This window comes from Danio rerio, chromosome 8 (assembly GCF_052040795.2).
Source record: "Danio rerio strain M-AB ecotype USA chromosome 8, GRCz13ab, whole genome shotgun sequence".
Lineage (NCBI taxonomy): Eukaryota > Metazoa > Chordata > Actinopteri > Cypriniformes > Danionidae > Danio > Danio rerio.
In genome coordinates, this window is record NC_141028.1 from 1,582,118 (window position 1) to 1,607,454 (window position 25,337).

Sequence of the window (25,337 nt, forward strand, 5' to 3'; positions counted from 1 at the left end):
TTCTCTCACATCCACAGCTCTGTGTTAATGATCTAAGTGCAAAGCCTAAATGGCATGGTGCAAAAGACAAGAGCGCCATCTAATTTTAGAAACTAGCATAGAGCGCCATCTATTGTTAAAAACAAACCTAGAGCGTCATCTGCTTTTAGAAACCAGCCTAGAGCACCATCTACTGTTAAAATATTAGCCTAGAGCGCCATCTATTGTTAAAAACTAGCCTAAAGCGCCATCTACTGTTAAAAACTAGCCTAGAGCACCATCTATTGTTAAAAACTAGCCTAGAGCACCATCTATTGTTAAATACTAGCCTAGAGCGCTATCTACTGTTAAAATACTAGCCTAGAGCACCATCTACTGTTAAAATATTAGCCTAGAGCGCCATCTATTGTTAAAAACTAGCCTAAAGTGCCATCTACTGTTAAAAACTAGCCTAGAGCACCATCTATTGTTAAAAACTAGCCTAGAGCACCATCTATTGTTAAATACTAGCCTAGAGCGCTATCTACTGTTAAAATACTAGCCTAGAGCACAAGCTACTGTTAAAATACTAGCCTAGAGCACCATCTATTGTTAAAAACTAGCCTAGAGCACCATCTATTGTTAAAAACTAGCCTAAAGCGCTATCTACTGTTAAAAAACTAGCCTAGAGCACCATCTATTGTTAAAAACTAGCCTAGAGCACCATCTATTGTTAAATACTAGCCTAGAGCGCCATCTACTGTTAAAATACTAGCCTAAAGCGCCATCTACTGTTAAAATACTAGCCTAGAGAGTCTTCTACTGTTAAAAACTAGCCTAAAGCGCCATCTACTGTTAAAATAGTAGCCTAGAGCGCCATCTACTGTTAAAATACTAGCGTAGAGAGTTATCTACTGTTAAAATACTAGCCTAGAGCACCATCTACTGTTAAAATACTAGCGTAGAGAGCCATCTACTGTTAAAATACTAGCCTAAAGCACCATCTACTGTTAAAATACTAGCCTAGAGCGCCATCTACTGTTAAAAACTAGCCTAAAGCACCATCTACTGTTAAAATAGTAGCCTAGAGCACCATCTACTGTTAAAATACTAGCGTAGAGTCATCTAATGTTAAAATACTAGCCTAGAGCGCCATCTACTGTTAAAATACTAGCGTAGAGAGTTATCTACTGTTAAAATACTAGCCTAGAGCACCATCTACTGTTAAAAACTAGCCTAAAGCACCATCTACTGTTAAAATAGTAGCCTAGAGCACCATCTACTGTTAAAATACTAGCGTAGAGCACCATCTACTGTTAAAATACTAGCCTAGAGCGCCATCTACTGTCAAAATACTAGCCTAGAGCGCCATCTACTGTTAAAATCCTAGAGCGCCATCTACTGTTAAAATACTAGCCTAGAGCGCCATCTACTGTTAAAATACTAGCCTAGAGCGCCATCTACTGTTAAAATACTAGCCTAGAGCGCCATCTACTGTTGAAATACTAGCCTAGAGCGCCATCTACTGTTAAAATACTAGCCTAGAGCGCCATCTACTGTTAAAATCTAGCCTAAAGCGCCATCTACTGTTAAAATACTAGCCTAGAGCGCCATCTACTGTTAAAATACTAGAGCGCCATCTACTGTTAAAATACTAGAGCGCCATCTGTTAAAATACTAGCCTAGAGCGCCATCTACTGTTAAAATACTAGCCTAGAGCACCATCTACTGTTAAAATCCTAGAGCGCCATCTACTGTTAAAATACTAGCCTAGAGCACCATCTACTGTTAAAATCCTAGAGCGCCATCTACTGTTAAAATACTAGCCTAGAGCACCATCTACTGTTAAAATCCTAGAGCGCCATCTACTGTTAAAATACTAGAGCACCATCTACTGTTAAAATACTAGCCTAGAGCGCCATCTACTGTTGAAATACTAGCCTAGAGCGCCATCTACTGTTAAAATACTAGCCTAGAGCGCCATCTACTGTTAAAATCTAGCCTAAAGCGCCATCTACTGTTAAAATACTAGCCTAGAGCGCCATCTACTGTTAAAATCCTAGAGCGCCATCTACTGTTAAAATACTAGAGCGCCATCTGTTAAAATACTAGCCTAGAGCGCCATCTACTGTTAAAATACTAGCCTAGAGCACCATCTACTGTTAAAATCCTAGAGCGCCATCTACTGTTAAAATACTAGCCTAGAGCACCATCTACTGTTAAAATCCTAGAGCGCCATCTACTGTTAAAATACTAGCCTAGAGCACCATCTACTGTTAAAATCCTAGAGCGCCATCTACTGTTAAAATACTAGAGCGCCATCTACTGTTAAAATACTAGCCTAGAGCACCATCTACTGTTAAAATCCTAGAGCGCCATCTACTGTTAAAATACTAGAGCGCCATCTACTGTTAAAATATTAGCCTAGAGCGCCATCTACTGTTGAAATACTAGCCTAGAGCACCATCTACTGTTAAAATACTAGCCTAGAGCGCCATCTTTAGAATTATTTTAAAGAAGGAGGTGAAGGTGTTGTGTGGCCGCAGTATGTAAATATAACTAGCCTCTAATGGTAAACCATAATTAACTCTATTTTGGGGTGACGCAGTGGCGCAGTAGGTAGTGCTGTCGCCTTACAGCAAGAAGGTTGCTAGTTCGAGCCTCGGCTGGGTCAGTTGGCGTTTCTGTGTGGAGTTTGCATGTTCTCCCCCGTTCGCGTTGGGTTTCCTCCGGGTGCTCCGGTTTCCCCACAGTCCAAAGACGTGGTACAGGTGAATTGGGTAGGCTAAATTGTCCATAGTGTATGAGTGTGAATGAGTGTGTATGGATGTTTTTTAGAGATGGGTTGCAGCTGCAAGGGCGTCCGCTGCGTAAAACATATGCTGGATAAGTTAGTGGTTCATTCCGATGTGGCGACCCCTGATTAATAAAGGGACTAAGCCAACAAGAAAATGAATGAATGAATAAATAACTCTATTTTATGACAGTTCATGTGCTTGTCCAGAAAATGCTTCTTGATCTAAGAATTGTTAGATATTTGGACTAGAAACAAGATTAAAAAAATCTAAGGCCCCGTTTACACTAGTGCGTTTTAGTTTTAAAACGGCGTTGTAGAATGAAAACGATCCGCGTCCACACTCGCGTTTTACCCAGCGTTTCTGAACAGCTCTCCGTCCACACCAAAACGCTGAAAACGCACATCACGTGACCACACACACACTCTCGGGCAAGCGCTCCAGCATTCCTACCCAGATGAGAGCTCTGCTTGTCGGACTTCTCATCAAGCATCTCCCGCTGGATCTAATCGCTATATTTATTAAACGTGATATTTCATTCATCTTGTTGTCTTTATCTAACGACATATTCCCTGACTTTGGTCATTGGAATCTATTAAGTTACTTGTTCACGGGTAACATGTTTTGGTTAAGTGCAAAGATAAGTTAATGATTAATCCAGGTACATTGACTGATCGCTTGCCTTTATTTCCTACAATGTATAAACTTATTGTATGTTATACTTTTATAATTATCGATTATTAAAACTGTTATTCAGCAAAAGAGAGGGTGCGTTTCGTATTTTCACTGAAATTGAAAGGAGGCAGTTGTTATCGGCCCCATTTTGTTATAAATATCCACACAGTGACGTTGACGTTAGATGGCACTACACAACTTTAAGCTTCTGACACCCCACCTATAACACAGAAGAAGAGGAAGAGAGGAAGTTCACACGCTTGTTGTTAAAGTTACTGGTGACTCAAACAAGCATGGATGGTTCCAGTAGCAGCTCCAGCTCTAGCGATGAATACATGATTATTGTTGACCAGCGCAATAAGCAGCTCTACATTCCTATCGCCTCTGGGCATCTTCTATAATACAGTTTTGCGCTTGAGCGCCTCCAAGTGCCGTTTACTGTAACTTCAGCAGCTCCGTGGACGTGAACAAAAGTGCCAACCTGATTGGTGGAGAAGGCATTGACGCGGCACGTCAAAACAAAAAAACAAGCTTGAGGCATTTCTTAAAAAAATAAAGCTTTTACGTCTGCCATTTTGGGCGTTGGTGTGCACGATCACATTGGCGTTCTTTATTTAGTCACGAGGTGTTAACGGCAATGGAAAACGCGAGCAAAAAAACGTCTCTGTGTGCACGGGCCTTAAGGGTGCTTTTAAACGAGCATGTTTGGTTCACACTCGGGTTCGTTTGACGTCAGAGTTTGGTCATTTAGCTAGTGTGAACTAGGGTTGTCGCCATACCATTAATAAATCTTAAGGCTCGTACACACCGGGACGCCTTTCGTTTGCGTTTATCGTCAGCATTTTACGAGATGTTTTTCTGGATTCGTTCGCCTCTGGGCATCTTCTTCAATGTGCACTCGCATTGACAGTTTTGCGCTTGAGCGCCTCCAAGTGTTGTTCACTGTAACTTCGGCAGCTCCGTGCACATGAACAAAAGTGCAAACCTGATTGGTGGAGAACGTTTGGACGCGGAGCATCAAAACAAAAAAATGAGCATGAGGCGTTTCCTTAAAAATGACGCTTTTACGCCTGGCGTTTTGCGCGTTGGTGGGTACAATCACATTGGCGCCCTTTATTTAGTCAAGAGGCGTTAAATGACAACAACAAACGTGAGCAAAAAGTGTCCCGGTGTGCACAGGACTTTACCAGCTGAAGCATTATGATACAAAGTAGTACTGCAATACTGTAATTCATAACTCAAATTATAAAGTAAATTGTCAGAAATACTATATTTTATGTTATAATAGGTCTAGTTGAATTTAATTCATATCTCTCTTAAGGCCAAATGTATTATTTGCACCTCACTTCACTGTGTTTTAGTAGATAACTGACCAACAAAACATACATTAAAATAAAGATAGAAATTATACCCAATGAAATTTGTTGCAAAACATTTTTTCCAACAAAATTAGCCTATATGAAGTGGTCAAAACTTGTTTCTATGTTTCCTGTTGCTATTTTTGGATTTTAATCATTTTTTTCAGTCTTATCAGGTAGCAATCCAAAGTAATTCAACATTTCACATTCAACGCAGCAGCACGAGTGGTCTTTAATGAACCTAAACGAGCACATGTCACTCCGCTGCTCATCCAATTGCACTGGCTGCCAGTTGCTGCTCGCATCAAATTCAAAGCTCTGATGTTTGCTTACAAAGCGACTTCTGGCTTTGCTCCTTCTTATCTGCTCTCACTTCTGCAGATGTATGTGCCCTCCAGAAACTTGCGTTCTGTGAATGAACGTCGCCTCGTGGTTCCATCCCAAAGAGGGAAGAAATCACTTTCCCGAACTCTCGCATTCAATCTGCCCAGTTGGTGGAATGAACTCCCTAACTGCATCAGAACGGCAGAGTCACTCGCTGTCTTCAAGAAACCACTAACAACTCAACTATTTAGTCTCCACTTGCCTTCCTCATCTGCAATTGCCTCTCTGGCTCCTCCGCTAACTGTATTACAAAAAAATGAAAATGACTAATGTTTTGCTTCTTACATTTTACACAGCTGAAACTTGCCTACAGCACTTATTCATTGTTGCTCTTATAGTTGTGTAATAGTTGTTCTCATTTGTAAGTCGCTTTGGATAAAGGCATCACAGTATGTTCTGAACGTTTTTAATGTTTTAAGTCGCTGTCTCTATGTTACCAAAAGATGCATTAAAAGTAGTTTTTGTGAATGAATTATTTTTCCATATTAAGTGGTCTTCTTTAAACCATTTTTCTTTTTCCCCCATATAGAACACCTCTGCTCTGGTTCGACCGTCCGCCTTTAAACCCGTGGTGCCCAAGAGTTTTCACTCCATGCAGAATCTGGTTGGTCAGTCTGGAAGCGGTGGCGGTCGCTCTGCTGGATCGGGTGGAGGCTCGGACGCCCCGCAGTCTCTCTGTGAGCAGGACAGTCCTGAGCGAGACCCTTCAGGGGGAAACGATGGCCAGGGCGGCATGTCTGACTCCGGACGCAACTCTCTAACCAGCCTGCCCACGTATGCAGGTCCCAGTTTGAGCTACGGCCCCGCTCAGGCCCTCGGGCCCCTCAGTGCCTCCACCAGCCACATCAACAGACTAAGCTCTGCTGCTGCCCCGCTGGAGAAAGGGGAGAAACCCAAATATCAGAACGGGCTGAGCGTGTCTGACAGCGGGCAGTCGTCCTCCGGGAAGAGCTGCTTATCGTATCACAGACTCTGCCATCTGACGGAGCCCAGCGCAACCGTCCAGCCCTCGCCCTCCACCGACGACATCATCCAGGACTTGGAGGACCGGCTGTGGGAGAAGGAGCAGGAGGTCAGCAAACACATACAGCTGAAATCAGAATTATCAGCCCTGATTTACTTTATCTTTGTCATGATGACAGTAAATAATATTAGACTAGATATTCTTCAAGATATTAGCATTCAGCTTAAAGTGACATTTAAAGGCTTCACTCAGTTAATGCAATTAATTAGGCAAGTTAGGGTAATTAGGCAAGTCATCGCATAATAGTGGTTTGTTCTGTAGACTTTCCAAACTAAATATTGCTTAAGGGGCAGGGCTTAACAATAAGGACTGCCCGGGGCCACCATGCGAGATGCTCGGGACAGTAGACAGGATGGTTGCTGGGGTCAGTGTATCTTCTGGTCATCAGATTTTCGTTTTTTCAATTCAAAAACGAATATTGAAATGAAAGTGAAATGCATATATATATATATATATATATATATATATATATATATATATATATATACACACAGTATATATGTGGGCTCAGTGTGGGCCCGTCCGCTACGCCAGGGCTTCCCAAACTTTTCAGCCCGAGACCCTCAAAATGACAATGTTAGTGACTCGCGACCCTCAATATCCTCTAAGGTGGCTATAAATACAGAAACCTTGCATGCAATGGCGCACACACACACCAATAGTCCCAAGTCTATTCTTCATTGGATTTTTTTTATTGTATGTCGGTGCTGTAAAATGTGCCAGAAAGTTTAACCTGGTGTTCTAAAATCAATCTGCTGCATCTGACGCTACTGCATCTATAATATAATTTAATTACCCCAGGGGTCGCAATCCAACAGAACTAGTAACTATAAGCTACTATAGTGACTGTATAGTAACTATAAACAACGTTTTAGATAAAATATGGTAATTCTTATTGTTTAATAAAAATAAATAGATTTTTGGAAATCACCAGACGACCCCCCTTCATTGTCCCGACCCCCACTTTGAAAACCACTGCGCTACACCACTGATTGATCTATAATGCCATATGATTATTCAAATGATGTGCACGCTTTCGGTTTCATTTTCACTGCTAAGTACGGTTCATACTTACCGTGCGGGGGTGGTTATAACGGTCACAGGGGGGCCTCCCCGTGGTGCATGCCCTGCGGGCCCGTCCACTATGCCACTGTTTACGGACCTGTGTGTACTGTGTTAATTCCCAAACAATTCCCAAACAGTGTTTAACAGAGCAAAAATTGTTCATAGTAATTCCTATAATATTTTTTATTTTGGAGAAAACTCTTGTGTTTTATTTCGGCTAGAATAATGGCCAATTCACACGGGGCATCAGCGTCAACGCTTGACAGAGGACGTGTCTGAAGTTGGAGCTGACGCAATCATCAGAGCAGCGTCAGCCAATGAAATTAGACCGCAACTGGCTACTGTCTGAGCTGGGGCATTTGCATAAAGTGATTTGATTGTCTTGACGCTTCGATTGGTGCTTGAAAAGATGAGAATTTCCCAACTTCTACAGCGAGCAACGCCACTGAAGTGGCGCCAACGAATCCATTACTCAGTTCGGCAACACTTGACGTCACCCATTCAAAGTGACTGTAAAGAATTGACGTTGACATCCCGTGTGAATCGGGCCTAAAAACAGTTTTGTTTTTAAACTATTTTAAGGTCAATATTATTAGCCCTCTTCAGCAATATTAGTGTTGGATTGTCTCCAGAACAAACCACTGTTATACAATGACTTGCCTTATTACCCTAACTTTACCCTAATTACCCTAGTGAAGCCTTTAAATGTGTTAAAAATCTAAATTGGGTCAAAAAATATACAGGGAGGCTAAAAATTCTGACTTAAACTGCTTTCCTCAGGTGATCCACATGCGGCGTAATCTGGACCAGAGTGAGGCGGCCATCGCTCAGGTGTTCGAGGAGAAGCAGCGCGTGTGGGAGCGGGAGATGGAGGATCTACGACAGAACTATGCCGGCCGGCTCCAGCAGGTCACACACCGGGCCCAGCGCACGCAGCATGCCCTGCAGACACACATCGCACGCCTGCAGCAGGACAAGGGCCGCCTGCAGGAGGAGATCAGCGCACTGCTGGCCCAGAGAGAGGAACTTGAGCGCAAGTGTCTGGACTACCGCAAGGAGCAGGCCGACATACTGCCCCGGCTGGAGGAGACCAAGTGGGAGGTGAGAGGTTTTATTTTTACTATTTTCTTTAAGACTCCTAAGATTTACATATTATTTAACATAACAACCAGTGTAAGAGAAGTAATGCATTACAATATTAAGTTAGGGCAGCACTGTGACTCAGTGGTTAGGCTGGGTCAGTTGGCATTTCTGTGTGGAGTTTGCATGTTCTCCCCGTGTTGGCGTGGGTTTCCTACAGGTGCTCTGGTTTCCCCCACAGTCCAAACACATTCATTGATTGATTGTATGAATGCATGATTGAATGATTGATTGATTGATTGATTGATTGATTGATTGATTGATTGATTGAATGCATGCATTATTGATTGATTGTTTATGCATGCATGCATGAATGAATGATTGATTGTATGCATGAATGAATGAATGAACGAATAAATTGATTGTATGCATGCATGAATGATTGATTGATTGATTATATGCATGCATGAATAAACAAATGAATAAATGATTGTAGGCATGCATGAATAAATGATTGATTGACTGATTGTATGAATGAGCGATTAATTGATTGCGTGCATGCATGAATGATTGATTGATTGACTGATTGTATGAATGAACGATTGATTGACTGATTGTATGAATGAACGATTGATTGATTGATTGAATACATGCATGAATTAATGATTGATTGATTGTATGAATGAATGATTGATTGATTGTATACATGCATGAATGAATGATTAATTGACTGATTGTATGAATGAACGATTGATTGATTGATTGATTGATTGATTGATTGATTGATTGATTGATTGATTCTATGCATGCATGAATGAATGATTGATTGACTGATTGTATGAATGAATGATTGATTGACTGTATGCATGTATGAATGATTGATTGATTGATTGATTGATTGATTGATTGATTGATTGATTGATTGATTGATTGATTGATTGATTGATTGATTGATTGATTGATTGATTGATTGATTGATTGATTGATTGATTGATTGATTGATTGTATGTATGCATGAATGATTGATTGATTGACTGTATGCATGTATGAATGATTGATTGATTGATTGATTGATTGATTGATTGATTGATTGAATGCATGCATCAATGAATGATTGATTGTATGCATGTATGTATGCATGAATGATTGGATGAATGTTAGTATGTATACATAGATATATACACTAGATATCGCATAGGGACCCTGAGCATGCGTCAATAGCGCCGCCACATTGGTACAGTGCTCCCAGGACAAATGTCATTCAACCGCACTAGTCAAGACAGTGTTATTATGTGAAGATGCGGGACTTTAACGCTGTCTACGGGTGTAGTAATGAGCAAACAAAGAAAACAAAGCACAAAGGCAGAACATTTCATAGGTAATATTAATTTTTTCTGTTTTTGTATGTTCTGAGCTTTTGTGCTAATCAGGTAACGTTATTGATGATAACAGTCACTTACTGCATTCTCCATACGGCAAAGCAGCTCCAACTCGCACTAAACACTCGGCTTATGCTAGTTTTGTTGAATAAAATCAGCAAACAATGCAAAAGAAATATGACAACGAGATGCTGCGCTGCCAGAAACTTGTATTATTGTCGGCTAACGTTAGTGTAAGAGTCGATCATAACAGAGATTCATTCACAAGCGAATCGCTCTCTCCGTCAGTATGAGCAGTGAAAGCAGGAGAGGAGCTGTGTTTCAGGACATGATTAGATCAAATTTAACAGGGAGGGTGGATAGTACATTTCTGTACACACAAACACAAGCTGTGTGTCAGTAATGCCCGTGCGATCACTGATCCAATGTAGAAAAGTGATGTCAAATCATAATTCTCGTAATTAGAAAAATAAAATTACACACTAACATCCAGGAAAACTCCCGATCATAGATATATGTGTATATGTGTATATCTCTGGCTTTGGATGGCCACAGTCCTCCACTGTACCTTGGTCCCGCATTCATTTCAAAGGAGCGCTACCCTGTAGCAAGATGGCGGCGCTATTGACGCATTCCGTCCAATAGACAACAATAGGCCAGGCGACATCTAATGTATATATCTATGGTATGTATGTATGAAATTAATATGAATTTCATATATTTTGTGTAGTTGACTACAGCTGAGCCCTGACTGTGTGTTGTTGTGCTCTGTTCAGCTGTGTCAGAAAGCAGGTGAGATCTCTCTACTTAAGCAGCAGCTCCGCGAGAGCCAGAATGAGGTGACGCAGCGGGCCGGAGAGACGGTGGCTCTCAGGGGTCAAATGAAGGATCTGAACGCCCAGCTGAAGGAGCGCGAGGACACCATGATCGGCCTAAAGGACTCGTACAACAGCAAGAGCCGAGAGCTGGAGAGATGCGAAGGAGAGCTGAAGAGAACACTGGCGGAGGTGGAAACACACACACACACACACACACACACACTTATATTTATTTAGATTTTACTGTTGTTTCTCGTCCAAATACCTAAAAGCTCTTAAATCAAGAAGCATTTTCTAGACAAGCCAAAAATATTGTCTTGTTTGCTGAAATAATGAGTCGAAATTAAGTTTGTTTTTCTTAAAACAAGCAAAATAATCTGACAGGATGTTCTTGAACGAGTCGTTCATTTTAAACTAATCTTTTGTACGACTCGAGAACGATGAGTCCTCTCTATCATTCACGCATTCACACATTTGTGCAGGTGGAGCTGAAGATTAGTTCCTTTTTCAAGTCTATTATCAGGTTTGAGTCATTTATTCATCACATGAAAGACAGAAGCCAATCATACGCAGTCAGAGCCAGAGAAAATTTTGATCCGTTCATCTCTCAAGTCCTCGGTTTGAGTCATGTCTCTTTACATGCTGTCACGTGATGAACGAACGACTCAAAAGCCAGGGGATTTGATAGGTGGACTAATCATGACTCCTTTCGGCTCAGACTGTGTGCATTAGTTAAGCTTATATAGGACTGTCTGTAGCTATGTTTCCATCCAAAAATGCGAATTAACTATGTGCAAAACTGTATAATCGCATAAAAGACGTGCGAATAAAGCAGCAAAGTTCAATCCAACAAGTCAAAGCAAACAAAATCGTCACTTCCTGATTAACTGGTGCCAAATAGCAACAGTAAAAACTGAATTTGCTGTGGAATGAGAAGCTGCGTGAATCTTTTCTTTATTTAATAAATGACTTGCGCCTCAGAAGACAATCCTGACACGCAGTGAACGCGTGGTGGCATTTAAAGGCGTCAGACGCGCAGCACCGGAGATATCGATATTTTAGTATCAATTCGCACATCACTATTGAAAACAGTCACATTAACCCTTCACCAGAAGCGTATCGTTGGCTGAAATACACTAGCTGTGCATATAGACCACAGTTATCTCTCTGTAATCTACATTTGTGCGTCCGCAGGTGTCGATGTTGCGTGATAAGCTGGTGGTGTTCGAGTCTGAGGTTGTGGGTCTGAAACGGGCTCTGAATGAGCTGAGCTGCAGAAGCGATCACACCGCGGTTCTGAGCTCCATCAGCGGCAGCAGCAGTTTACCGTGGGCCGGACTACACTCGCCTAGAACCCCTGAACCCTTATCTGTGCTCGGCTCCACGGTCGAAACCTTCCTCAGCTTGCAGAGTGACGAAGCCAAAGCGCAGCGGCAGGAGGCGGGAGAGCTGCGGCGTCAGCTGGAGCGGCTGCAGGGCGAGCTACACCTGGAGAAACAGCAGAGAGAGAGGCAGGCGCTCACCTTTGCGCAGGAGAGACACACCTGGCAGGACGAGAAGGAGCGCGTGCTGAAATATCAGGCGCAGCTGCAGCTCAGCTATGTAGAGACGCTGCAGAGAAACCAGGCGCTGGAGGAACGTGTCGGACAGCTTGGAGCCAAAATGGCGCCAGGATCACCACCACCTATCAGCCTCTCCATCCCCGTCCCAGTGACCGTCACTCTGTCACCAGGTTATTTATTTATTTTTATTTTTTCACACTTTCAGTCCACATAAAATCTAAACTAACATGATTTTGTTAGCTCACACTGTTAGTTTTGTGGTGAATGATTCATCTGTGGCGAGGCAGTGGCGCAGTACATAGTGCTGTTGCCTCACAGCAAGAAGGTCGCTGGGTCGCTGGTTCGAACCTCAGCTTAGTTGGTGTTTCTGTGTGGAGTTTGCATGTTCTCCCTGCCTTCGCGTTGGTTTCCTCTGGGTGCTCCGGTTTCCCCCACAGTCCAAAGACATGCGGTACAGGTGAATTGGGTAGGCTAAATTGTCCGTAGTGTGTGTGTTAATGTGTGAGTGGATGTTTCCCAGACATGGGTTGCAGCTGGAAGAGCATCCACTGTGTAAAAACATATGCTGGATAAGTTGGTGGTTCATTCCGCTGTGGCGACCCCAGATTAATAAAGGGACTAAGCCGACAAGAAAATGAATGAATGAATGATTCATCTGTGCATGTCATTAAGAAAACAACTATAATTTGCTCTTGTAATCTTTAATTGAAATCCAAAAATGCACTTCCTGTTTGTTTTCTGTTAAATTCTAGGATCAGGGCTGTTTCTCAATATCACGTACGCAAAGTTCGGACTTGCGTCCTTGGAAGTTCAGAATTGAAAAGTTCAACCTTAAAAGAACGAACTCCCGAGGACGCAAGGTAAACAAGTCGGGAACTTCTTCAAATGGATCGGAAGTAATATAAGTTTATAACGTCGCTTACCTCACCACGTATTCACTGTACATTCAAAGTCTAAGACAGTGGGCCTCCCTTTTGACACAACTTATCCATTGGCGCCCCCCTCCTCCCAAACACGCACGCACACACGCACACACACACACACACGCACACACACAGATCCAAGAACTGTCCATCCCAGTCACAACAGTCGAAGTCTCATGCTGTCAATAGCCAAAATATCTTGACAAACCACACATAAAGGTCGTGGTTCATCAGCTGGTCCTGTCCACGTAAATCATAAACTCAAATACTGATCATCATATCGTCGTCTTTTGGGTTTAAGCCCTGAACTTGAAGGCTTTGAATTGGGGGGTCTCAGAAACCGATCCATTGTATTAGCAGGCATATACCTGTATTGGCGGGCTTGGCTAACAGAAGCGAATTCACAGCTATGGCCTTCTGGGTAAAAAAGATTTTCTTATTTTTGACGTATTATTTTTTTTTTTAGCTTTGTTTAATTTAAACGTTTAATTATAATAAAACATACAGTACATATAATAATTAAACTTAATAATTATATTTTTATTATATAATATTTTTCCCCGCGCCTCCCCTGACATGCTCTGGCGCCCCCCAGGGGAGGCACGCCTCACACTTTGAAAACCCCTGATATAAAGCATTGCCCTATAATTAATAGGGATGTAACGGTATTGTAAATACCGTCATACCGCAATATTAATTTTTTTCGATATTACTGTAGTCGCATGACTCGGTAAAACTATAGGTCTTCTGAGAAAATTTGCTCAGGCGAATGAAGCGAACGGGAGGTACCGGAAACTACAATTCCCATCAGCCCAGGCTTGGCCATAATCCCTTGCGGTCTGTTGTCGCTACAGATCCAGTAATGCGGAAATGGAGTGTGCTGCTAGAAGCGGGGATCAAAAAGAGCTGGAAAACCCTAAAGCGGGTGTTGTCGCCGCGCGCGTACTGAATAGTGGTGTTGTCGCGCGAGTTCTTATCAGCTGTGTTGTCGCGTGCGTACTGAATATCTGTGTTGTCGCGCGAGTTCTTATCAGCTGTGTTGTCGCACGCGTACTGAATATCTGTGTTGTCGCGCGAGTTCTTATCAGCTGTGTTGTCGCGCGCGTACTGTAAAGCAGGGACGGAGGGTATGTCGCGTCGCGGGGGCACTTTTGATCATTTTGGAAGGGAACTTTCTATCCAAGACTAAAAAGGGCATGTGCACTGCACAGGTTGAGCCCTGTGTGTGCACGTGCCTGCAAGTTGGGGAATACGTCCCCCAATACGATAATAATCAGTCATGGGGATTGCAGAAACACAGCACACTGTTCAGATTGATGCAGACATTGACTTGTACCGCAAAGAGATCTCTATCTCACTCATGGTTTGTCCTCTCAAGTGGGGGAAAGACAATGCACAACGTTACCCACTGCTGTCAACCTGGGCCAAGTCATATCTCTCTGTCCCAGAAACCTTAAGCAGGTTGCACACCAGAAGCGCCGCTCGGCGCCGCGACACGGCGCGCACATGGCAGTTTAAAGTATCGCACACCAGACGCGCACATTCGAATGATATTTAACATGAAACTAATCAGATGGCGCTCTGTGGCGCGGCTGAAAAATGAACTGCGTCCTGAGCAGTGGACGGGCGCCGCCGACAGCCGCCGACTTGCGGCGCCGGTGATAGAAACCTATTTTTAGAATTCTAAAATGCATGGCGATGCGTGGCGATGCGTGGCGCTGCGCGGCGCACCGCCGAGCGGCGCTTCTGGTGTGCGACCTGCTTCAGTCCCAAATGAGAGGGTTTTTTCTGTTGCAGGGGACATTGTAAATACCCAGAGATACCAGCTTTTACCAGATTATAGTTATATGATAATTTTCCTTTAAACCCATCTCTATCTAAGTGAGTGCATGATTAAATGTTGAATGTGATGAGTTTTCAACAATACTAAATTGAAACTTAAATTTTTTACATGGTTTAATATTTTTTTGTTATTAAAATTGAAGCTCCTGTTTCAAAGCTTACAGATAGATGGCTAATTTGTATGTCATTGACACTTTTGGCACTTTTTTTGGAGTATTTTCATAAGTTTTGTTTTTTCCTGTAAATTATTCAATAAATACCGTACCGTGACATTCATACCGAGGTATTACCGTACCGTGAAATTCTGATACCGTTACATCCCTAATAATTAATATTATATATTACAAATCTACATTTTTGATTTAAGAAAATGTACACATATATTAATATTAGGGAGGTAACGGTATCAGAATTTCACGGTACGGTAATACCTTGGTATGAATGGCACGGTACGGTATTTATTGAATAATTTACAGGAAAAACAAAACTAATGAAAAGACTCAAAAAAAAGTGCCAAAAGTGTTTATTTACCTTAGCACAGAACATATCAATGACATACAAATTAGCCATCTATCTGTAAGTTTCCAAACCGGAACTTCAATTTTTCAATTTTAATAACAAAAAACTATTAAACCATGTAGAAAAAATTAAAGTTTCAATTTATTATTGTTGAAAACTCATCACATTCAACATTTAATCACGCACTCACAGATGGGGTTTTTTTTAAGGAAAATGATCATATAACTATAATCTGGTAAAAGCTGGGATCTGGGCATGTCCCCTGCAACAGAAAATAAACCCTCTCATTTGGGACTGAGGTTTCTGGGACAGAGAGATATGATTTAGCCAAGGTTGACAGCAGTGGGTAACGTTGTGCATTGTCTTTCCCCCACTTGAGAGGACAAGCCATGAGTGAGATAGAGGTCTCTTTGCGATACAAGTCAATGTCTGTATCAATCTAACAAGTGTGCTGTGTTCTGCAGTCCCCATGACTGTCTTTAGTCGTATTCCCCGACTTATATTTCTCCACAGTCTGGCAGTGCCTGCATACTGTTTTTGTCTTTGTCTGTCACCTTTTCTCCTTTTTCGTATCTTTTTAGAAAGAAACCGAAATGCTTCCACACATCAGATTTAAAACCCGCTTTAGGTTCGATCATTTCCAAGTCTTTTTTTTCCCCGCTACTAGCAGCACACTCCATTTCCACATAACTGGATCTGTAGTGACAACAGACCGCAAAGGATGATGGCCACGCCTGGGCTGATGGGAAGTGTAGTTCCAGCTACCTCCCGTTCACTTCATTCGCCAAAGCAAACTTTTCTCAGAAATATAGTTTTATTGAGTCATGCGCCTACGGTAATATTGAAAAAAATAGTATGACAATATTTACAATATTGTTACATCCCTAATTAATATGTGAAGTAAAATGAGTTATTATACACAGACAGGTGTCTTTGATTATCAGATTTAATAAACTACAATGGTAATTATACAAGTATATACACGATAAGAAATCAAGATTACATCAAACAAATTAATAAAGATAAACTTCGTACAACACGTTAACATAATTAAAGACAATTATAAAAGGTAACAAAATAACACTGCCAAAATAATACACCTGAGAACAAATGATAGATTTAAAAGACTAAAACTGTCCGTTAGATATACACAAGATGAATTAAATATCATGTTTTAACTACAATGGAGAGATGAGATCCAGCGGTACATCCGGGATGGACTGGCTGAAGTAAAGCTGCTCCGGTGGGGGATGTGATGACGGAGCTCCTGTTGGCAGGCTGGGAGTGTGGGTCCACATAAGCTGAGGCACATCCTCAAAGACGCGATGTTGTTGTGAATAAACGGCTGATTCGTGTTTAAAACAACTACATTCTCGCCTGAAAACTCTTAAAACTTTATTTTGTGACACAGTAAAGGAGTATTTTTAAAACCGTGCGGGTTTCCCCCGCCGCCATTAGAGCTTGCTGGTTACACTGCAATGCATTCTGGGATATGTGAGCTTCGCAAGTTCGCTCAAGTCACCTCTCGATGCATCCTTGGCCAAAGGCCAGAGCAAGTACACATCCGGGAATTTCATGTGTACTTGGAAAGATGTGAACTTTGAATTGGAACAGTACTTTGGAGACGGTTGATGACGTTTCACGAGGAAAGAACGCAAGTACAGACGAGAACGCATATTGAGAAACAGCCTGTGACTGTTATTAGTGTTGTTTAGGTTTAATAAAACATTTATTGTGATTTTCTTAAATTGTAATTCGGTTAACAAAACTGTTTTTTGACCAACAGTTTTTGTCTTAGTTTATAATTTAATTTCAGTTAGTTTTCAGTGACTCATTAGGTTTATTCTTTAATTTATTGTGATTTCTTAACATTTTATTTGAGTTTTGTCCAACAGTTTTTCATTTTCATTTGCTTAAATCTCCTTACTCTGTCCCGGTCCACAGATGAGCTGAAACCGCCTGTCCTGCATCAGCTGGCGCCTCCATGGCCAGGCCCGTCCCGGTTGGAGAGGATCGAGTCCACTGAGATTTAGACTTTGTAAAAGACAATCGACGTCTGTTCAGCGGAGACGCTTCTGTTTCTGAAGACCTGAAGAGGAAGGAGAAATACACACTGAGTTTTTCATCTTGTTTCTAGTCCAAATATCTAAGAATACTGAAATCAAGAAGCATCTTTTGGAGAAGTATAAAATATAGTCTTGTATTCAGAAATAATGAGTTTTTATGTTCAAACTAAATAAATTGTGAAATAATGTTGCTTGTTAGTTTTAATTAAGTTTATTTTACTTACTCCATTAATAATTTGCTTGCCGTAAGGATAAACTCACCTAATTAGGACTCATTATTTCTGAAAACAAAACAATATTTTTTGTTTGTCTATAAAATGCTTCTTGATTTAAGATTTTGTAGATATTTGCACTAAAAACAAGACAAGGAAACTCTAAGAAAAGCATTTTTTACAGTGCAGCTTTTGGTTATGGAAGAAATGCACATTTGTTTGACATCACACTGTAAAAATATCTGTAAATGAGCAGTTTTCAGTATTTTGTGATTCATGTTTTTTATTTTTCCCTGTTTATTTCTGCTTTTTAATTGCATTATGGGATCTTGATCATTCTTGCAACAACTTTTAACCTTGAAAACGGACTTGTGCAGTTGTTTGTAGTGTCTGGGTTGGTGTTGTATATTACACTACAGAAACCTTGTAATAAACTGCAGCACATTTTCTGTTATTTTACACACTTATTTCTCTAGATATTATTTTTTATATTAATTCAAACGAATAAAATGTCAATAAAAGTCTTTTTGTTAAACTAGGAGTTGAATTTTCAACATCAGAAGCAGACAGAGCAGACATTAACATCCCATAATGCAATTCACCACCACAAATAAACACAAAACACACAAAATACAGAAACTGTTCAATAACAGATATTGTTTACAGTGCAGTGTTAAAGGTCAGTGACCTTTTGACCTCAGTGTTATGGACAAAAACAATCCCCTAAGCTGCATTTATTTAATCAGAAATACAGTGAATGCTGTGAAATGTTACTGCAAATCGAAAGTTTTGGTTTTTAATGTTAATGTAAAGTGAACTTGAATTTATTTATGTGATGTAAAGCTGTATTTTCAGCATCATGCTATTAACTTTACTATTAAATAGATTATCATTTCAAATAAATATATGTTTTAAAAGCCATTTGGACTAAAGTAATGATGCTGAAAATTCATCTTTCACTAATGATTAAAATAGAAAAAATATTAAGTCATAAATTTGTGCAAAAAGTGACATAGGAAAAGTGAATAGGAATAAAAGGAATCAATTTACTGTCACATTTATCAACAGAATGCTTCCCAACTAATACAGATATAATATTTTTTATCCAAAAAAAATTAAGCAGCACTTTTTAATACTAATAAACAAACTTTTTTCTTTATATTCAAATCAATATATTACACTATATAACTGATATATTGATACTGATTTGTGACACTGAAAAATAATGACACTAAAAATTGACTGAAATTATTATATTTAAAAAAAATACTGTAAAAAATAAGATGTAAAAAAATTATATTTTAAAACATATTTTTAAAGCAGTTTAGACTGAAATAATGATGTTAAAAATTACTGAAATTATTACATCAAAGAAATTAGTGCAAAAAATATATATATATATAAAAATTATTAATTAAAACAAAATTTTAAAATAGCAATCTGGACTTAAATTGAGGTAAAAAGTTAAGTGAAATTATAATAAAACCAATGAATGAAATATTTTTAAATATATATTTAAAAATAATATATCAAAAAAGCAAAGTATACAGAAAAAAATTATTTAAAGATGATTCCTTGGATTTAATAATTTTTTTAAGTGGTTGTAAACAATTTATTTGGGTTGAATTTAAACAAACAAATTAAGTTAAACTTTACTATTTAAATAGTTTGCAACAGTTTTGCAGACACCATGTTTGAAGCTGAAATTATTATATTAAAAAACTGGGTTGCGGCTGGAAGGGCATCCGCTGTGTAAAACATATGCTGGAATAGTTGGCAGTTCATTCCGCTGTGGCGAGCACTGATAAATCAGCAACTAAGCCAAGGGAAAATTAATCAATAATTGTAAAAAATATGTTATTAAAAAAAATATTTAAAAAAACATTTGGATTAAATTAATCATGCTAAAATTAAGTGAAATTATCACATCAAAAAAATCATTGCAAAAAATATATATAAAAACATTATTAATTAAAATACATTTAAAAATAGCAGTTTGGGCTTAAGTATTGAAACTAAATTAAATTTTTTAATTTAATTAAAAAAATGTAAAAAATACACACACACACACACACACATATATATATATATATATATATACACAATTGAGACTAAAGTAATGACTCTAAAAATGAACTGAAATTATTATATTTAAAAAATAATTTTAATAAATAATATATTAAAAAATTATAATTTTAAAAAGCCATTTGGACTTAAGTAATGATGCAAAAAATTAACTGAAATTATTATATTTAAAACAATTGTAAAAAAGAACATATAAATCAAGTAAACTCAGCACACCTGAAGCATTGTTTGTTTCCCTTTTGCATATTCATTCATTTACCTTCCGCTTATTTATCAGGGTTCGCCACAGCAGAATGATCCGCCAACTATTCCAGCATATGTTTTAAGCAGCGGATGCTCTTCCAGCGGATGCTCATGCTTTTTAGTTCATCAGTTCCCCTTTAGCGCATGTCTATGGACTGTGGGGGAAACTGGAGCACCTGGAGGAAACCCACACCAACACGGGGAGAGCATGCAAACTCCACACAGAAATGCCAACTGACCCAGACAGGACTCTAACCAGCGAACTTCTTGCTATGTAAAAATAGCAAAATGATCTAAAAATCATTTTAAAAAGGCATTCGGACTTGCAGTAATATTTCACAGTTTTCACTGTATTTTGATCAAACACATGCAGCCTTAAACATTAAACAAATAATACTGTACATGAAGAACTATTGTGTGATGCTTCAGGGATGGCCTGCAGAGTCTATGCAGGACCACCAGGGGTCACCAGACGCAAACAGAGGGCTCCTATCTGCGGATAGAAATACTTGAAAACAAAAAAGAGAGAAGTCGCTTTTGTCTCGGTTCTTTTATTTTGGCAAAACAGACTGAAGTGAACTTTGTTCCTGGAAGGTTCTGGACTGAGAGTTGCTGCTATGTTCTGATCACGTGACGTCGCAGTGTATTGTGAGTGGGTAGACAGACAGGCTGTGTGAACATGATGGTTATTTATGTGAAATTGTTATTTCCAGTATACCAACATATTGCGTGTGAATATTTTGAAAAGATGAACAAATTATTTCATCGTTCTGATTATTGTGAATTAATGAAGCCGATATTTTAGCTTTGTTTTTTTACTTTACTGTAACATGACAAGAGTTGAAGGCTAAATTATTCAGCTGTGACATTTCCAAATATTTCCAAAGTCATGTTTAACAGAGCAATGGACATTTTACAGTATTCCCCTTCATATTTTTCATCTTTTTGTTTTCGTTTGGCTGAAATAAAAGCAGATTTTCTTTTTTTTTAATTAATTTTGAGGTCAATATTATTAGCCGCATTTAAGGTGACATTATTCCTCTCTTTAAAAGATATAAAACGCATCTCTGCTGTGTCTATAGTGTGTGTGTGTTTCAGTTTGAGCTGAGAATAGCACACAGATAATGTTCTCCAGCTCTCTGAAACTGACCCTTTTAGGCTTTGATCTTAATTGTGGTGATTTGGTGATTGTCACTTTAAATTCAAATGAGAGAGTGCTCTTTTCAGAAGAGGGCGGAGCTACAGACGCCTGTGCGTCAGCATAGTGACAGATGCAAAACAGCAGTGTGTGTTGTCAGTGCTGGTCAGCAGGGCCGGATTAAGAACACATTGGGCCCTGGGGCCATAGCAAATCCAAGGGCCCCCTTTAACTTTTTTTTACCTCACTAATATATATATATATATATATATATATATATATATATATATATATATATATATATATATATATATATATATATATATATATATATATATATATGTATATATATATATATATATTCGTGATTAGTGATTAGAGTTGTTGTTATTATTAGTATTATTAATAATTTACTAAATAATTTTAACTAATTTTCCACCATTTGATTTATATTTTATTATATATATATATATATATATATATATATATATATATATATATATATATATATATATATATATATATATATATATATATATATATATATATATGTAACCTTTTAAAATTGCACTTTAAGCTGAATACTAGTATCTTTCAGAAATAATTTCCAAAGTATTTTGTTCTGTCATCATGGCAAAGACTAAAGTATTTAGTTATTAGAAATTATTAAATTAAAACTTTTATTTTTTTGAAGAAAAAAAAAACATCTTTTCTACATTAAACAGCACTTGGGAAATATTTGAAAATAATTGTAGGAATATTTTTGCCTTCAACTGTGTGTGATAATTTTCACCTATGAAATGGTTCAAATGCATCGAGTTTCCAAACCATATTTCCTTTTGATGTAGTTCTGATGTAATTATTTGATTTGATGATGTAATTTGTTGATTTAGAGATCAAATGCTATGTTTTTATACTTCTATTGTTTGTATTTATGTTACTGTAATGACTTGCGTAAAAGCATATCCAATCAAAAACGCATTAAACGACAAAGACACCAATCAATATGCATCATCTTTAAATATATATATTTTTTTTTTTTTGGAGAAAAATCATGATGTGTGAATTATTTTCCATAAAACCAACAATTTACTGGCTGATAAACAAATTATACACTGTAAACAAAATCTGTTAATGAACTGTATTTAGTGATCCACATGTGTTTTCAGTTTATTTGCAGTTGTGAATTGCATTATGGGATGTTGATAATGCATACAGGTCTGTTTTGACCCTTAAAATAAACAGAATATTTTATTAAATATAACAGCAATCATCTTTTAATCTTTAAGCTTTTAACAGCAATAATCATTTTTTTAAGTTCCATGTTTACAGTTGGGCTATTTTTTTTTATTCAGCAATTTATTTTTAAGTTTAACTTTGTTTTTATTGATACACATTATAGTCAGAGAGCCACAGCACCAAATCCAAAGAATCAGATCAACTGCTCCAATCGAGCAGCAGAACACAATTAGCTCGCGTTATCTTTCTCTCTGAATTAAGCAATACGATAACATATTCTTGCATTAAAAACAATAAAAAGAAAAAACACAAAACAAATAAAAAATATATAATAATAATAATAATAAGATAAAAAAACACTCCATTCATAACTAAGCCTGAGGCAAGGAAATGTTTCAGCTATATATGAGCAATTTCATGCAAATGTCAACCTTGCCATGAAAAAATTAAGTTTTCACCAAAATAGGGAAACACATTTTTTGTGTAAGCAAGTATTTTAAAGTATTTAAAAAATACTCCAAAATGTCTCTGTCTGTGTTTTCAAACTATTATATTTGATTTACCAGTCACACAAGTGCCAATTTCACATCTATCACAACCATAAAGGCAAAGTATCACATTCATAATGAAGCTTTTCCCTCAAAATTGCAAAAATATTCAATAAAATTAAAATTTACGATTTTTGTTCTATAGTGAGCCAACTTTTATCCTTTTTATTAGCCTTATTTATTTTAGGTTTTGCAGTTTAATTCACAGAATTTCTACAAAGCAACTTTTTTTGTCACATCCATAACGCCGGTTTATTCTTCTCATTTAAACTATTAAAAATGTTTACAGATTAATATTTTTTCTGGTCCCATAACTCTGTGTTTAGTTGTTTTGAAAAATATAAACAGTTGCTTCAATATAATGTTAAAATATACTTTCTCTGTGAATTTATGTTTTAAGTTTTTACTGTAAATGTCACATCCATAACGCTGGAATTGCTCATACAGTTGAAGTCAGAATTATTAGCTCCCTTTGAATTTTTTTCTTCTTTTTAAAATATTTCCCAAATGATGTTTAACAGAGCAAGGAAATTTTCACAGTATGTCTGATAATATTTTTTCTTCTGGAGAAAGTCTTATTCGTTTTATTTCTGCTATAATAAAGGGAGTTTTTAATTTTTTTAACACCATTTTAGGGACAAAATTATTAGCCCCTTTAAGCTTTATTTTTTCCTCGATAGTCTACAGACCAAACCATCATTATACAGTAACTTGCCTAATTACCCTAACCTGCCTAGTTAACCTAATTAACCTAGTTAAGCCTTTAAATGTCACTTTAAGCTGTATAGAAGTGTCTTGAAGAATATAATATTATTTACTGTCATCATGGCAGTAAATAAATAAACAAGCGGTCTAATAATTCAGGGGGGGGGGGCTAATAATTCTGACTTCAACTGTATGTATGTGTGTGTGTGCGTGTGTGTGTATGTGTGTGTATATATACACATAAACTTCTTTTATGTAAGAGGAAGGGTTGAAAATTGGGACAAATTTTTCATTATTACCGCAAACAGTATCTAATCTTTTCTATTTGTGTCAGTCTTTTTAAAGTATAGGAGTGATAGAAGCTATTTTTAAAGATGAAGGAACAGTAGCAGTAGATAGAAAAGAACAGACAATAGATATTATGAACAAAGAGAGTGAATTAATACAGGACTTAACTAGAATAGTCGGTAGGGGATCAAGTAAACAGAAGTCTAGATTTTATGACCTCCTTAGTAATGAAATCAACCGTGGGCAGTTTAAAATTAGAAAAAGTGCTTACTGACAAATTAACGGGAATATGATCATAATGATTATGTAATGATGATAAATGTAATATTATATTAATGAATAATTATTATAAGAACTAATTGCAATGCAACATTATGACCCATTTGCTCATGCTCAGTGATCAAGCTCATACACAACACACAAAAAAGTCAAATGAATGAGGAGGCATGTGGGCATAACACAAAATCTAAATCAAGTAATGTTAAGATGCCAGAGTCAAATTTATGCATATAAATTATATTTTCACAACAATCAAAATGTGGGTTGTGAAAATGGCGAGTGCTATATTGAAAAACTGCACTGACAAAAATGATGCCTGCATGCAAAACTGTTACAAACTATTTATTTGTGTTGAATTTAAACAAACAAATTAGATTTAATAAATTATATCTTATTTGTTTGTTTAAATTCAGCCCAAATAAACTGTTTATAGACTCTTAACGCAAAAAAAATAAAAAATATATAAATTTTTCAGTGTAGCTACAGTGGCTGGTGATCGAAAAAGTGTCAAGCCCTGGTTATTTATATAAGAACTAGCTCATAGACCATTTTAATGTGGTCATGTCATTTGCCCATGGAAACTTCCTGCTTGTTGTCAAACTATTTCATAACTGTAACAGGAGGCAACTCAATCATAACTTTAAGTTAAAACACACCTGCTACAGGATTATTTAGCAATATGTAAAGCTTTTGGGGTTCTCAAAAGCGATGGAAATTAAAAATGTAAAACAGGAAATACGTTTGGATCATTGTTATTGTTTACATCCCTCAAAATGGTCTATAAAACAACCAAACAAAAAAGTCAGGACTTACCTTTGATGGAGGAATTAATGTTTACACCTACATTTTGAAACGGTTAGACAAAAAATACATATTTTAATCGCATATTTTGATTAAACGTGTAATGATGTCGGTAAATGACCGAATAAAAATTAAAACACTAAACAAACACGTTTGATTGTCTGAGTTGTTTACTCAGCTTCTCCTGTTTCGTCGATGATAATTCACTTATGATTCCTCCAGCTAAACATCTTATTAACGGAGAATATTTTCAGAACAATTATTATTAAAGCGATTTCGTTTTAGTTTTGCTTGTATTTTTCCGCAGTTTGAGCAGCGCGCGCTTTTTCCAGTCACTCACTGACAAACACT

General features: G+C 37.9%; 1 protein-coding gene and 1 long non-coding RNA gene across 2 annotated transcripts in view; one reads left to right on the forward strand and one right to left on the reverse strand.

The window, feature by feature from the left end:
* lzts3b (leucine zipper, putative tumor suppressor family member 3b) overlaps positions 1 to 18,898 on the forward strand; it is a 31,711-nt gene extending 12,813 nt beyond the window's left edge. Inside the window, exons 4-8 of the mRNA XM_087264109.1 lie at positions 5,700 to 6,242; positions 8,040 to 8,360; positions 10,495 to 10,725; positions 11,731 to 12,268; positions 17,327 to 18,898. Of these exons, the coding sequence (XP_087120235.1) occupies positions 5,700 to 6,242; positions 8,040 to 8,360; positions 10,495 to 10,725; positions 11,731 to 12,268; positions 17,327 to 17,415 (1,722 nt within the window). The 3' untranslated portion in view covers positions 17,416 to 18,898. The remainder of the gene's footprint in view (positions 1 to 5,699; positions 6,243 to 8,039; positions 8,361 to 10,494; positions 10,726 to 11,730; positions 12,269 to 17,326) is intronic.
* Positions 39 to 25,337, reverse strand: LOC141375562 (uncharacterized). The gene is made up of 7 exons (XR_015497482.1): positions 24,999 to 25,337; positions 17,310 to 17,471; positions 3,596 to 6,221; positions 1,688 to 3,202; positions 1,204 to 1,612; positions 417 to 993; positions 39 to 233 (listed from the first exon to the last, which is right to left on the reverse strand). It is a non-coding gene; the product is annotated as an uncharacterized LOC141375562 (long non-coding RNA).